This window comes from Solanum stenotomum, chromosome 8 (genome assembly GCF_019186545.1).
Source record: "Solanum stenotomum isolate F172 chromosome 8, ASM1918654v1, whole genome shotgun sequence".
NCBI lineage: Eukaryota > Viridiplantae > Streptophyta > Magnoliopsida > Solanales > Solanaceae > Solanum > Solanum stenotomum.
In genome coordinates this window covers 6,446,002-6,462,292 of record NC_064289.1, presented here as the reverse complement: position 1 = coordinate 6,462,292, position 16,291 = coordinate 6,446,002, and the positions used below count along the sequence as shown (strand labels likewise).

General features: G+C 34.6%; 1 protein-coding gene across 4 annotated transcripts in view; it reads right to left on the bottom strand.

Moving 5' to 3' along the window:
* Positions 1-7,415: 7,415 nt before the first annotated feature.
* LOC125872042 (uncharacterized) overlaps positions 7,416-16,291 on the bottom strand; it is a 64,549-nt gene continuing 55,673 nt past the window's right edge. For 3 of the 4 annotated variants that reach the window (XM_049552699.1, XM_049552701.1, XM_049552702.1), the window contains 9 exons: positions 16,037-16,160; positions 15,051-15,172; positions 11,099-11,273; positions 10,799-11,012; positions 9,793-10,102; positions 8,299-8,438; positions 8,109-8,227; positions 7,831-8,032; positions 7,416-7,657 (listed from right to left, as the gene is read on the bottom strand). In XM_049552699.1, the coding sequence (XP_049408656.1) occupies positions 7,564-7,657; positions 7,831-8,032; positions 8,109-8,227; positions 8,299-8,438; positions 9,793-10,102; positions 10,799-11,012; positions 11,099-11,273; positions 15,051-15,172; positions 16,037-16,160 (1,500 nt within the window). In that variant the 3' untranslated portion in view covers positions 7,416-7,563. The remainder of the gene's footprint in view (positions 7,658-7,830; positions 8,033-8,108; positions 8,228-8,298; positions 8,439-9,792; positions 10,103-10,798; positions 11,013-11,098; positions 11,274-15,050; positions 15,173-16,036; positions 16,161-16,291) is intronic. The other variant, XM_049552700.1, reaches the window with a different exon arrangement.

The window sequence follows — 16,291 nt, the reverse complement described above, 5'->3', positions numbered from 1 at the left end:
TTGTGTTGTATCGTGTTATATGTTCTCCATCGTTACATAATGTCACACATTCATAATTTGAGTGATAAACCTATCAAAAAAGTAGGATACATGATAGAGCTATTATACAAATGTATGATAAAAAATGAAATATGATTTCTATATAACAAATAAAGATAAAATGAGAGGAAAATATTAATGTAATGACGCGATCACATCAAATCTATCATTACATAAAATGAGTCTTTTTGTCGTTACCTAACATAGATTTAAACGAACGATACAATAGAATTTAAGTAACAATTAAAACAAACATTGTATTTAAACTAATAATACAATACAACGGGTAACAACCATTCAAACAAGGCGTTAATCGCTGGGTTTATAACTAAATTATTCGATAACAACATATGCAACGTAAATGAAATTCGGAGAGATGGTGTATGTATTATGAGAGTTTGTTGTTATCGGTAAACATTTGGTTCAAGTAAAATATAGGCCAAACACATATGCAGACCCTTAAACTTGTCCCTAAATTTCAGTTCGGCACTCCAAATCAACCTTGTTCCATTTTAACCCTTCAACTCCAATTTTAATGTTCCATTTTGACACTTCTTTCCAAAGAATCAACAAAGTGGGATGTGTGTACTTCACATACCATTATTGTGTTAAAAAATAATTGATGAACATCATTTTAAAAAAAAATAATATTTTTTTAGAGTTTCTGTACATTATTGTGTGAAAAATAATCTGTGAAAGAGTGTTGGTTTTTTTTTTTAAACAATTAGTTAATCTAAATAACATCACATATATTTTTTTTATATCTAGTCTACTTGGACTAACTCAAATATCAACTTTTTAATTTTTCATTCAACTAAATACGAGTAAAAAAAAACTCATGTTCATTGCTAATTAATAACACTACAAAAAAATGTTGAAACTCGATAGACTTCGTTGGGTTGCCATTGATTTTTTTAAGAAAGAAAATCGACGCACTTTCATCGGTTATTTTTCACGCAAAAATATAGGAAAACTCTTAAAAAGAAATTGTTACTTTTTTTATATAAAAAAAATGATAATTCGTCAGTTTTAATTTTTTACAATAATTAACAGATGATCGTCGATTTTTAAAATGCAAAATTGCAGTTGAATAACATATATAGAAATAAAGAAATCATAAAATTAATATGTTGTGTTAAATGGTACATAAAAGAAATAGAGTTGAAGGGTAATCTTTTATTTTTTTTAAAAAAAATACTTTTTTTTGTCTTTCACTCTCTTAGAGAATGTGTGATGCACACTCTCTGCCACATCACTTAGAAGTGCCAAAATGGAACATAAAAAATGGAGTTGAAGGGTTAAAATGGAACAAAATTGAGTTGGAGTGTCAAAATGAAATTTAGGGACAAGTCTAAGGGTCTGCATATGTGTTTGACCTAAAATATATCATGTAAAGCATATATAGTAATGAAAAATTTATGTATGCGTTAAAATCAACATAATTAAAAGTAGTACTAAGGGGTCGTTTGGTTTGAATACAAGTTATGCTAGGATAAATTATGCTGGGATTAGTTATCCTGACATTATTTCTTATTGATTGTTTGGTTTGTTCCACTAAAAATAATAACCATTGCATCATTTCTAAAAATAAGTGGTTTGATTACAAAAATACCCTCTTATTTAGCTTTTATTTGTAATTTTTTTTTATAGAGTTTTAGTTATTTATTCTTTAAAACAAACCATCCATCTTATTTAGCTTAATTATTTTTATGTATGATAGGATTTAACCCCCGAAAAACTTAATTTCAGATTTGGGAAACAAAAAAAAAAGAAAAAAAGAGAAGGATTTAACCCCTAGAAAAATGAAAGAACTGAAAGAAGAGTTGCCTTACCATGCTTGTAAAATCAGTAGCGTATTTTACTTAAATATCTCCATTTTGAAGCCTCCAAACAAATCCAGCAAAATGTTTGCCAATACTAAAATCAATAGTACTCTTTCGACGGAAGTTCATAATTAAAGGATTTGAAGGATAGTTTTGTCATTTAATAAACTTATTCCATCATAAATTATGATGGAATTATTATACCACCTCTTGGGAGGGATAACTTATCCCGGTACTATTTATTAATCTTGGGATAAGTTATTCCAAACTTCTCAACCAAACACTAAATTAAGTGCCACTAAATATTTATTCCAAGACTATTTGTGTTTATCCTTCACAACAAACGACCCTTAAGTATTTTGTTGTAATGTAAAATCGAGCTTCTTTGATGGGGGAAGATAGAAATCTACCCCATCAAGTGCAGTAACTAAATCATCATATGTAACACCTCAGATTCAAAAATATGAGAAATTGCAAGTTTCCAAGAACTGGTGCTAGAACCAACTAAGCCACCGACGACCCATGTCTGACACACGATCCATAGGTAGGTTCGTAGTTGGTAAGTCCAGATTTCCCAAAATGTCAAGTTTATGTATTTTTCATACGATTCACTAGGATGATCCTTCATCCTATGCACGAGTCATAGGTAAGTCTTGTAGGTGAGTCCCAAACATAGATAAATTTTAGAACAAAAAGTTAGGACCCACAACTGAGGTTCACGGTTCATAGGTTGACCCATGGACCGTACATGGGTTTGTCATTGTGGGTCCAAATCCAGTGATCTCTTATAGCACCCACGAGTGACCAGGAAGGTTCGTGGTGTGACCAACGTACCTTAGGTGTGGCCGTTGGTGAGGTCAGAAGTTATTTTTAAGAAGGGATTTTGGGTCTTTTTCTAATTACTCTAACCCAATACTATGTCATTTTACCTTCTATTAAAGACCCTATATAAACGATTTTACCCCAAAATCTCTTAATTCAATTCATTCTCTCAAATTCCTAAAAGAAGAACAAGTTTATCCTCCCAAATATTTCTCTCTAGAAACTTGAAGAAGAGGACTAGGGTTTCAAGTCAAGTCTCCAATTTCACCATTGATTGTAAGCTCTTGGCATTAAGGTATGATAGTATTAACCTATGAATTCCTTTTCTCCATAGGATTCCTAAGTTCTCCTATTTTTACAACGTAGAATCTCCAATGAAAGTTAAGGTTTTTACTCAATATCATGGATTCTTTTCATCAATTATGGTATTATTGATTGAATTGTGTCTTTTTATGCATGAATTGAAGAAATTGCATGTTTCTAAGTTGAATTCCCATGAACCCATGTGAAATCCACATTTTCTAGAATTGTTCATAGGATGAAGCTTTTGAATCATGATATATGAGTTTATGGAGTTCTTATGAAATTGATAAAAATGATTTAAGTCTTGCTTTGAGATTGAAGCATCAATGTTGTTGTTGTGAAAGGATTTCTCATTTAAAATATTCAGAAGGTTGAAATGCCTTCTCACCTAAATGGAACAAAGACTTAAGGAGCTATTCTAATGAAACTTAGCTTTGATTGGTTACTCAATGTGCCCTTCCATGGATAATAAGGCAAGTGGCGATTACGCATGACCTCCAATGATAATACAAGCGAAAATTACTTATGTATCATGAATGTTAAGAAAAGTTAAGACTAATCAGTATTCTGTGGGATTTATGTTTAGCACCGAGTGGACAAATGTCGATTACCCATGTCCCATAAACTATGTGCCACCATAGGTTGTCTAAATAAATATTAGCTAGTGGATCCACGTAAGCTAGAAGTTTATGGTCTTACCTTGGCAAGTAGGATACCCCTTTTTGGTGTGGGGTAGACACCGGATTCCATGTTATTAGCTCACATGGTCTTAATGTCGCTTAAAGTTAAATCTCCCACAAGAATGAACAAAGGTTACTTCTAGAAGTATCTCACAAATGTTTCAAAGATGTTACCTTGCATTGACCATATTTTTTTATTGTATGTTTTCTAAACCTTTTATCTCATGATTTAGCTTAGTCATTGCATGTCACGAAAAGGTCCTTTTAGCATGATTTTCATATTTTTATGCATTCCTATCATACTTGGTATATATTTGTACTAACACATATTCGTGCCTACATTCTTCCAAATGTAGGATCCGACGTTCCAGATTCACATATTAGTGGCAAGGGATCGCTAAGTAGATATTGAAGATTAGCGAGTCCTCATGTTTCGAGGACCGAGCCTTTATTTCATATTGTCTTTACTTTTCAATATTGTATATGATGTACGGGTTACATCTCGATCACTCTTGATGTATTAGATGGTGTTAAGCCTAAGGCATGCTTTGGATCGTGAAAAACTTGATATTCATAGCACAAGGTGTAGAAAGGTCCTAGAAGTCTCATAAGCCATGTCGAATAAAGTATTGTTCATGAGTGTGAAGTGTGCCAAACTTATGAATGAGATGCTATAAGATGTTGAGGTGTATAAAGTGTTGATGATCATGGGGGTTACACTAGTGAAAAAGGAAGAAGTGATTGCTTATCAACTTAAGGGTGTTTCTCAAATGTGGTTCAACCAATGGAAAGAAGTGAGGGCGGAAGATGCGGGTCCTCTTGATTGGAAAAAAGTTTAAGGTTGCTTTCCTTGATAGGTTCTTTCCCTTTGAAATGAGGGAGACAAAGATTCTTAAATTCATCAACCTTCGTCAAGGAAATATGAATGTGAAGGAATATAATTTGAAGTTCACACAATTGTCTCATTATGCTCCTATTATGATTGTCGATCCTAGGGCAATGATGAGTAAGTTCGTTTCGGGTGTATCCAAAATGGTGGTTTAAGGAATGTCGTACCGCTATGCACATCAATGATATTAATATTTCTCGTCTCATGGTTCATGCTCAAAAAATTAAAGAGGAGGAACTTAAAGAAAGGTCTAGGGAGGAAAAGTGGGCAAGACCGATGATGGTGACTTTTCACATTCGAGGTTTGAGAGACATGGTTGTTCTAAGTTCTGCCAAAGTTTTTCTAGTCAAGGATCCTCTAACGCTTCTTTTAAGTTCAACAAAGATATGGTGTCTAACCCTGAGCCTCAGGAATGAAATGACGGTAAACCTTCATTGTCTACTTGCTCCAAGTGTGGAAGAAAGTATGAAGGTAAATGTCTAGCTGGTTCTAATGCTTGTTTTGGTTATGGCAAGATGGATCACAAGATAAGGGATTGTCCCTAAGTTGCTAAGAATGGATAATCTTCGATGGGTTCCACCTTACCTTTCATCGGGTTTAGACTCGTCGTGAGCAAGAGGGTTCTCCCGACGTGGTTAATGATATGTTAAAAGTAGTCCAACTCGATGTTTGTGCTTTACTTGACCCCAATGCTACCTTGTCTTTGGTGACGCCATATGTTGCTATGAGGTTTGATATTCTTCCGGATGTGTTGTTAGAACATTTTTTTGTCTCTACTCCTGTTGGTGATCCTATTGTGGCTAAGAGGGTCTATAGAAAGTCCATAGAGTCACTCATGTTGATCTTGTAGAGCTTGATATGCTAGATTTTGATGTTATCCCTAGTATGGATTGGCTGCTCTCATGTTATACATCTATTTATTGTAGACCCCGTGTGGTCAAGTTTAAGTTTCCAAATGAACCCATCCTAGAATGGAAAGGGACAAATTATATGCCTAAGAGTCGGTTTGTTTCATGTCTCAAAGCTAGAAAGATTATTTCTAAGGATTGCATATTCCATATTGTGTGGGTTAGGGATATGGATTTTGAAACCCCTACTCTAGAGTCGTCCCCATTGTTAACGAATTTTCGGAAGTGTTCCAAGATGACTTACTTGATGTTCCTCCCGAAAGGGAAATAGACTTCGGCATTGACCTTCTCCGAGATACACAACCTATCTTTATTCCTCCTTACCGAATGACCCTGGCAGAACATGAGGAATTAAAAGAGCAACTGAAAGATTTGTTGGATAAGGGTTTCATCTGATCGAGTATCTCTATGGGGTGCTCTAGTTTTGTTTGTCCAAAAGAAAGATGGTTCGCTTTGTATGTGTATTGACTACTGACAATTGAACAAGGTTACATTTAAGAAAAAATATCCTCTCCCAAGGATAGATGATTTGTTTGATCAACTTTTAAGAGAAAGTTACTTCTCTAATATTGACCTTCGGTCAGGTTATCACCAATTGAGGGTCGGGTTGTCACCAATTTAAGGGTAAAGGAAGATGGATATTAACCATTCTTTATGTGTTATAGTTACAATTTAAGCTCGGTTGGATATGATGTCTACTTACTAGTGATTTGGTACTCACTCTACAGTTTTGCATCTACCAGTTTCTAGCGCAGTCCTTCATATTTGTGGTTAGCATTGATCAAATTTGTGCTGTGCTCCTTGCATCTGGAGGCCTATCTTGGATTTGTCTTTCTAGTTTTTGGACAGTGATGTATTAGATTAGACATTATTCCTTGCATTAGTAAGCTTTTTTACATGTGACAGTAAGTCTAGAAATGGTTGTTTACTATTTTTGCTTAACTTATGAAAAACATGGATTTTAATCTAGTTACACTACCATTCAATTTAGTTGCACATTTGTCTAAGGAGATTATGTGTTTCCTGTAAAGAATGGATTGCCTATTGAGGGATTATAATAGGTGTCATCATTACCCTAGATTTTTGGACTTCATAATTGTCCATAGAAATGAATACGATTATACTAAGTGGTCAATTGAACTTGAACAATGGAACTACCATTGTTAGTTGGTGTCAAGCTTGTTTTAGTAGGTCTAGAGATTGTGAAAGCATATCTTAGCCTTTATAGAATTCCGTAGGTTCAAGCTGGGGGGTCAACATTAGGAGGTGAACATGTCACTGTCAGTACATATGTGGTTCACACTAAATGTCAAACTATAAATACAATTTACAATAGTTGTCTATTCTTGACAGACTACGGGTAGTGTGTTTTCAAATCAACTCATTTTTTCAAATTTAAGGAAAATGACTTTCCTTCCAATATTAAGGAAAACATTTTCCAAAACTCTATTCCAACTTCATATTACGATTTTTTTTTGTTGAAAAAATCAATTTATTTTGTCTTTATCCTCAAACCACTCGACTCCCCTCCCCCCCCTCCCCACCCCCAAAAAATATCAAGTTTATTTTTAAAAGATATTTTAAACTTCAAATTTTTAGTTTTTCACCCCTAACCTTGACCCCTCCCCCCATCACCCCCACCCCACCAAAAAAAATTTAAATTTGTTTTTAAAAAGTATTTTCAATTTCAAAAATTCTTTTCTACTCTCTAGTAAAAATAAAAGATATTTTCTCAAAAACATTTTTCATTCTTAAATGAAACTAAAAAATCTTTTCTGAAAAATAAGTCAAAAATCTACTTGTTTTCCAGGAAATGGAAAACATTTTCCTTCATACCAAACACACCCTACAACTCCATTTGAACATAATATTAGAGTAAAACAGAACAAGTGGGTTAAAAAATTAAGTTGAAAGCGATGAGATAGCATAAAAGAAAGATTCAACCTATGGAAGAAAAGTGGATAACAGTCTCAGGTGGGTGGTAGGATAAAGATACCACCTTATCAAGTAAAGGAAAAGATGCATACAATAAATTATTTTAGCATACATACAACACATATATCTATTTTAACACACCAAAAATTGGAGGAAGACAAATATTAGGAGCCAACTGTTAAACTAGACTTTGGTAATCCTAACTCAGTTGTGACGTATCTTAGCAATTGTTGCACCAGCTCTCTAACTCTAGCTTCCCTGCAAATAATGAATTACCACATATTAGATATCTACTTCTTAATCAAGAAAAACAACAATAGAAAGTTTGGTATGAAATAACCACACAATAGCTCCTTTAACCAAAAGATGCCTATACAGAAGAATCTAGAGCTAAACCACATTCTCTTTTGTCGTTTCACCAGCTTGCTTACCTTGATATAACAAGTTCACACAAGGATGGGAAAAGAACAAGTAAATGTGAACGCCTTGCTTGATTCTCTTTTGTAAGGCATTCTTTTAAGGAAGGATGTAAAGGAAGTTGGGAAACAGTGTCCGAATGAACCACAAGAAGCCCAAGCTCTTCGAGGGTAAAGATAACTTCTTCCACACGTGCTGCTGGCAATGGATTTTCTCCTGACATAGTTGCATCATTTCAGAATAACAAAGAGAAGCATTTCAAATCTCACTTTCAACAGAATTTATCACCCACCTAATTTGCTCTCATCCATCAAGTACCTCTCCAGAATGAATTCACATCTGCTTATTAATATCTTTATTGATATGTTGCTTACTTCACATCTAGTTGAATTCCATTCACCAGTTCCTTGACTGAAACCAAGTGAAATGACAGTCACCGCAAACATACGAAAAAAGGAAAGATTACGGAGTACTATATATACCTGCACAGAAGAAACAGCTTTTGCAAACAGGTCAAGGAGAACCTGCTACAATGTGAAGGCATCAGTTCGACAGTCTCAAGCGGCAAGGAGCATGTTCGTGATGCACACCGATCCAGAGTGCTGATTAGACGTTCCAGAATCTACAATTAACATGATTATCAGCATTATACTTGATCTCAAAGTTTATTTCTTGAATGCATAACCAAAATAACAGACATACATACAACTTCAAGTGGCTAGTAAGCAAACAGTCTGAGCTATAAAAATGGATAAACATCATATTTTATTTTCTGAACTTCTTAAGCGACCAATCTGGGTTATTAATTCATAGCTGATTTCCATATTTATGCAGAAGGCCATAAATAATTCCTATTATCTCAAATCTTACTGACCGGAGCTCTGTCACCTGAAATGCATATGCTCTTTTTCCGTAGCCTATTTTCGAGAACTCAGTATTGCAAAGGCAACTATTATTTGTTAAATTGCTTACACAAACAAGGGTCCTAAGGTTGGTGGTGGTTGGCTATTCGTTGGACTTGGTATTTTGAAAACCAAAGAGAAATAGGGGACACTTGGAGGAACTTTATTGGCTAATACCTAGTGGGCACACAATAGATTGAGAGAAACCCATGATAGGTAGAGTAAAGATATGGCACCTAGGCCTAACTCAACCTCAAAAGCTAGCTCATGAGGGGAGGATTGTAAAGATATGGCATCTAGGCTTAACTCAACCCCAAAAGCTAGCTCACGAGGGGGGATTGTCCAAGTCTATATAAGGAGGGTACCAGTCCATTCCCTAACTAATATGAGACTTTTACCCACTCTAACACCCACCTTCACACCCAGGCCAAACTGGAGTGTGGATCGGGAGCTCAAACGGTATTGATACCATGTAAAGATATGGCACCTGGGCCTAACTCAACCCCAAAAGTTAGCTCATGAGGGGAGGATTGTCCAAGTCCATATAAGGAGACCACTGGTTCATTTCCCAATCAATGTGGGAATTTTACCCTCTCTAACAGATGCATTTAATTCTTTTTCAGAAAAGAGTGGACATGAAAGACATACACCTTTGGAACATCTGAAATACACAAGCACATCTTGCATACAGAAGTTCCAAAAATGGACTTGGTTCATTAACATGAGAAGGTACAAAGTGGCCCAAAATGAAGTTTTTTTTCCGAGAAAAGGGCAAATTTGTATTCACACCAAAAATTCATCATCCAAAAAATAATAAATTGGAAAGTTAAATCCCCCAAAGTGGTGGGGACACCCCAAAAGGGCATTCTTAACAATTTTCCTATAAAGTCAACTAAATTTACTATCTTCCCTACCAAATCTTGATGAAGGGTTTGTGAAAAATTACAAAATATGTGTAGTTGTAAAGTGAAAGAACTAGAGTGTCAATAGTTACCAATTTAAAAAAAAAAAAAAAAAAAAAAAAAAAAAGAACTAGAGTGTCAATATCTAAAAAGATTTGGGTTAGGCAGTTACTTCAAGAGGCGCATCAATCTGTGATTTGAGAATCTTGTCTCCTAGAATATCCAGGAGATTCATCTCGAGAGATTCATCAGCACTGTCCACCATCACTGAAAGTGCGCGACCACAGTAGCCTATTAGAAATATCTCAAAAATGTCAGCAACTTCTTTCCAGATACGCATTCTTGCAGGTCTGGTAATAGTCAATTCAGGCCCTGCATTCCCAGTCAGTTTTCTAATATCATCATGCAGAATGCAACTGAAACCTTCAACTGCTAGTCTCCAAAGTGAGCCATCAGGATTGTCTCTTCTTGTTATCATACATCTACGAAAGAAATGCAGAACTTGGTTTATAAGAAGCTCCGAATTCATTAAGAATATTAATTTCCTTGAAAGATGAACAAAATCAATAAAAGGAGTATAAGTAAGCACTTCGAATTGTGATCCACAATTCCATAAAGAGTTACTTATGTATCATTGACATGTGAGACCAAATAAAACAAAAAAAAAATACAATAGAAGCCTACAACAAATTCTGCAAGAGACGAGAAAGGATTACGTCAAAAGTAGATTATTTCTTATCTTTATCATAATCTAATGGCAGTCTTCCTTAGTACTGTTTTTGAGAAAGGATAAAAATAAAAAGTACGAAGGAAGACTGTCATTAGATTATGATAAAGATAAGAAATGGTCTACTTTTGAAGTAATTAACTGAAGAGAACATGAGAATGGTATTATAAGCTCCCTTTCTTTCCCAACATCATAACAAGATTGGATTAGAAGCTAATTTTTTTTCAACTGCATAATAAGGTTGCAATATCTTGCATCTCCCAGCCAACTCTTAGAGATAGTTCCCCCCTGTCAAAAAAATATACTTCCAAGAAGTATTTTTAATCAAACACTATGAGCAGCTTTCAATGATGGTGGGAAAAGATACAAGAGGATCCGTCATTCATGATCAAATTTTAGTGATAGGCGGGAAAAGAAACTGGAGGATCTTTCATACATGATCAACTCTCACCTTCCCAAAGATTGTATAATATCAGGTAAAATTTTGTACTTCTCTGCAGGTGGAGCCTGCAAGAAGAGATCCACTAACACAGGGACAAGTTTTTCCACGAAAAGATGATTTGAGACAATCACTGTTGTTGAGTCAGGATTCCTAGGTGAAGCTTCTTCTTCCCCTTGGGATGCTGAAGCAATTCCATTACTGATCTTAGCATTATCTTTGGTTCCTGGGCCACAATATCAAACAAAATAAATTTCGTTTGAGAATATAAAACAGCTCAAACAAATGTCTTGATTCCAAACAAGTAACTACTCTCACTCGTCTTGTGGTCGCTCTCGTCTTCAATGCTTCTCATACAGGAAACAGAGCTGGGAAGATACAACAATAATTTGGTAAGCAGCGGTGACCACATGGCAGAAAGGTGCTCTGCAGGACGCAATTGCGGAAGTATTTCCAGTGCAGTACGTTGCACAGGTGAAACATGACCCTAGAGACAGAAATATGTCATTGCAGACAAATTTCAAATAATGAGTAAAAAGATAAACGGCAAGGTTTGTTGCATTATCCTGCTGAACACTTCAACATTTTTCCGTCTTCAATTTTTTAAAAAGATGTCAGAGTTAGAGAACCCTAACTTGTATTTCTTAGGACAAGTTATTTAGTATTAGAATGGAATGAACACTAATACAATGGAATGGTTATAGGGAATTCATGTAACTGACTCCAACTAGTTTGGTATTGGGAGCTTGAGAAATAATTGATTGATTGACTGAATGTTCTAGAAATGATGCAGAACATAATTGCAGCCAAATTCAAATAAAACACAAGATAGTTTAAGATATCTGGATCTTGTGGCAAACTTGATGATTAGCTAAAACTTGGATAGCTGCCAGACAAATGATTATGAACCTCGGTGAGGAGTGGAGCTCCATAATATAAAAACCATTACTATGGGTGCATAGAATAGCCAAATGAGTTTACTAGAGAGAAGGTGCAGTTCTTTCTGACTGTGCTGCTTCCGATAATCAAGTATGGATGGCCCTTCATACAATTAATAACAAGGGAACCTCTAGCGTATAGCGTTCTTGTTGAACTCATATTGTATAAAGTATCCTCCCTATTCTGAGTTAATTTCTTAATAGACATTGAACTATGAGAATTTATCTAACAAAGTCATTAAACTTTGTTTTATATCAATAAAATCACTCAACTTAAAACTTATATCTTACAAAATCACTCAACTTAAGGCTTTTATCTTTAAAAATCATCAACTACATTTATCATTAAAATAAATTTGATTAGACAAAATAAATTATTTTTATGTCATATAAACATGGACCCTACAAATAAATAATTTATTTAAAAATCCATTATGCTTCTTTTTTTTAATTTCTCCGAAAATTCTTACCAAAAAAATAAATCCCTTGGAAGATGAGCTGAAAAATCTTCTTAAACTGGATTTCTTAAAAAAACTGTCGCCTACTAGTGATAATTGTGTGTTGGTATTAATTGGAGTACGAGAAATTAATTTTATTAATATCAAAACTCACCGTAGTATTTGAAATAACCACACATGCTAAAAAAAAATCAACTAAATCTAACTAAAAACATAAATAAAAGAAGAAGAAAAGTTACCGATTCAACACAAACAATACAAGTTCAATTGAAAAATAATTCAAATTAAACACTATAATATAATTAATCACGCTAAAAAAATAAAGTAAAAGAAGATTTATAACAGAGACGAACCTCTGTGGACTAGTTGGAGATAATGATGAAATGAATTGAGAGAGAAATAGGGATTTTTGCTAAAAATAAAAGCTAATAATCTCAATAATAATGTGACAATAAGAGAGTTTATACGACATAAAAATAATTTTTTTGTCATGTCAAATTTATTTTAATGATAAATGTAGTTGAGTGATTTTTAAAGATAAAAATCATAAGTTGAGTGATTTTTTTGATATAAAACAAAGTTTAGTGACTTTGTTAGATAAATTTTCATTGTTCAATGACCTTTTAAAGATATTAATTCCCCTTTTCTTCATAAGATTTTATTTTTTTCAAAACAAAAAAAATTGACACTTGGATCTACTGATTAATATACTCAACATTTAAAAACAACCCACACAGTTATCACATGTTGAAACAATCATTTGTGACTTGTAGCTTTGATTTGGATTGAGACTCAAGGGGTTTGGACATGTTTCAAAAAAGATTGAAATCGAAAAAATGCAGCTGGTGTAATTTTGGTGTTCTGGTGAAATCTCGTGTTCGCAGAGGAAGTGTCGTGATTGTGGGAGAGGATCTCTAGAAAAGGGTCACATTTGTGGTGGCTTATGTTGCATTTGCGGAAGAATCTTTCACCTGGGACAGTTGACCTTCATTGTGATTGTGAGGTCAATGTCGAGATGGGAAATTTTATTTACCAGGTGAGTTCTCGCGATAATGGGTCTTTGCTCGCGATAAAAATGTAGGCGGGCCAGTTCCAGTAACACGATAGCGAGGTATGTGCAACAATCACGATCCTAACAGGTATATATGGAGGGGTCCACCATTTCAGACTCATATTTCACCATTAGCATCGGGAAATGAAGGATTTCAACTTGGGAGCTTTATAATACTTCAAGGTCATGACTCTTAACTCCATGGTGATTATACTTGTTTTATTTGAAGATTAACCATTAAACATGGAACCTAAAGATGGAAATAAGGGATTTTAGGTCTATGCCCCAGAAACACTAAATTATGGATTTGATGGGACTAAATGGACTGCAAATGGAAATATATGCATAGAGTTGGACTCATGGGGTTATGGGTAACTTGGATTTGAAATTTCTGTTGAGGTTTGACCATGCTAACCCATGGTTGAATTTTAGGGTTGACTTTGACTTTGACCAAATCTTGAATAATGGAAAGATATAGGTTGTATTCTTGCTACTTTGTTGTGCATGTATGTTATATCTATTAATTGATTATATGTGTATAACATGATAGTATAATGTTATATGCATATGGTACATGCTAGAATAATATGATGGTACTCATGCAGATTTACATGGTTGTATTGGACTGTCATGCCCATTGCTTATATGCATGTTAATTTACTTATTTGGTTCACATAGGATATGTTGAACTGTGTTAATGAGCATTTAGATTCATGTTGGGGTTATCAGCTACCAGTTTGTGGATTCGAGAGTTGTCAAAGGCAAAAACCGCTCCAGGTACAGGTTTATTGGGGTTCAAGTGCAAAGAAAATTTACGTGTGGATTTTCGTTTAAAAAGGCACAATTAAGAGAAAAAACATATATATGTAATTCAAGAAAATAGTAACAAATTCATTCATGATATTTTCCTTAACTAATATACTTATTTGTCGATTATAGTTGTTGTTTAGTACAGCTAGATTAAAGATAGAACTCATGGGCAATGAGTCCTTAGTGTCTTACCTACACTGAAGTAAGGTCATGTGCCCTACCTAAGCTTTTTCAAGCTTCAGGGCTTAAGTGAGGCTTAAATGATTCTTTGACAACACTGAGTTATTTCAGTTTTGGACATGTGGAAATGGATCGTCCCTCATGAGTCACTAGTCTAGGTGGACCGCAGGAGAGTGGGCATGCAGGTTATTGAGCATGTCGACTATTGTGAAAAGTTGTGATCTTTATGATGAATATTGTCATATCCTTCTTATTATATATGCTGGACTATATGCCTATTGTCATATGATTTATTATGTTTATTATTGTTGAGTAATGTACAGGTTATTGATAAAAGATTACTTTCGTATCACAACTCTTGCTACTAACTTGTTGGGAGCCAACGATACTAATTGAGAACTCCTCGTACTCACTCCTCCATTTCTTTCCCTGTATTTATTGCAGATACAAATTCAAGCACTAGTGAGCATCGGAAGTTGATTGGTAGTAGGAACAGCTGATTTCAGCGATGACCCAACCGCTTAGTTGTGCGGTTTCTAGGAGTTTTCTTCAATATTTTGTCTATTTCCATTTCAGACATTGTGATGTACTTATAAACGCTAAGATGTTCATAAGTTGGGGTGGGTCTGGACCTATTTCATATCAGCGTTGTATTTAGATACTGTTATCGGATTGGCTATGTTATTGTCTTTATGTTGGACTTATATTCAGTTTTGGGTGTTTTTGTTACTGTTTATTTTGTCAATGAGGGAGTTGCCGGGTTCTGTTCACAAGGCCCAGGGATTTTGGGCATGACAATTATATCACCATGAAATGCAAGCACTCACATATTCAGCTTCAAAGTTATTATTGTCGACCTTGGCTTGTTTAATCCCTGAATCTACAACTGACAGCAGCTTTAGGTACGTGTCATTATCAAACATCCCCTGTGCTTGAACATACAATTCACCTGCCGATAAAAAGGTACTCATTGAAAACTACAGAGAGACTACAAAAGTATCACAGTTTTGTGATATGGATGCTCCTATCTCCTTGATCAGACGGATACCAACAGTCGGCCACTACAAAGATTGCATGAATATAAATAAGTATATAGAAGCTTTAACATCATGAACTCAAACAATAAGTATGCCAGGTTTCCAAACCAACAGATACAAAGTTCAAAGGAATTGTTCTGTGATGGACTTACAAAAACTAGGACATGGGACAAAAATTATTTGTCTGCCGTTTTGGTCTCTTTAGCTTAAGCGGGGTGATGTGCCCATCCTCAGCAGCTATCTTCGTTTGATCTTAAAACTCATAGTACTCAAATTCATTGCAGCCACTGAGAACTAACCTAATCTGAATTTAGTGTCATCTTGATCCAAATCCTAGTTTTGAGAAAAGTTGAAATTCCAATTTGGTTCATTTTAGAGCCTAAATAAGCCCAATCCAGATTAAGTTTACTCCAAGTCAAACTCGAGTGGTCCTATAAAAGTCTATTCTGATATTTTATTGATTTATTATGCATAAGCATATAATACCCACATCATTTACAAAATAAAATAGAACTATAGCTATTTATGGCTATTGACATCCAAGTATTTGAAAAATTAGTGTAGAGTAATAAATTTGCCAAATAGAGATCATATAAAATCCTGATCAAAATCCAAATTGATCAGACACAACATTAAATGCAAACTGGATTCAACTATTCCAGATAAATTTCTATTAAGATTTCATAGAAGGACCAGATAAAATTCTAATCGGAACTTAAAACTCCCAAATGGCACCTTATTGAGTAATGTCAATTATAACACATAAATAGACTTACCAAGACCAAGTAAGATCTCCTGCTTCAACTTGTATGCCATATTCCCGTTGTAGTTTGGTGACTTGTGCAGCACAAGCTCATAGACATCAAGCACCGAAGTAAGATAAGGCATAGGCAAATTTCCCTGCTTCATATGGGATTTATTCAATAAAAAGAAGTAAAAACCAATAAGTATTTAGTAATATTCATCAAACTGATGACTTCCGTAGCCTCCTTTCTATTTGAGTGAAGAAATGTTATTTGCACAAATACAGT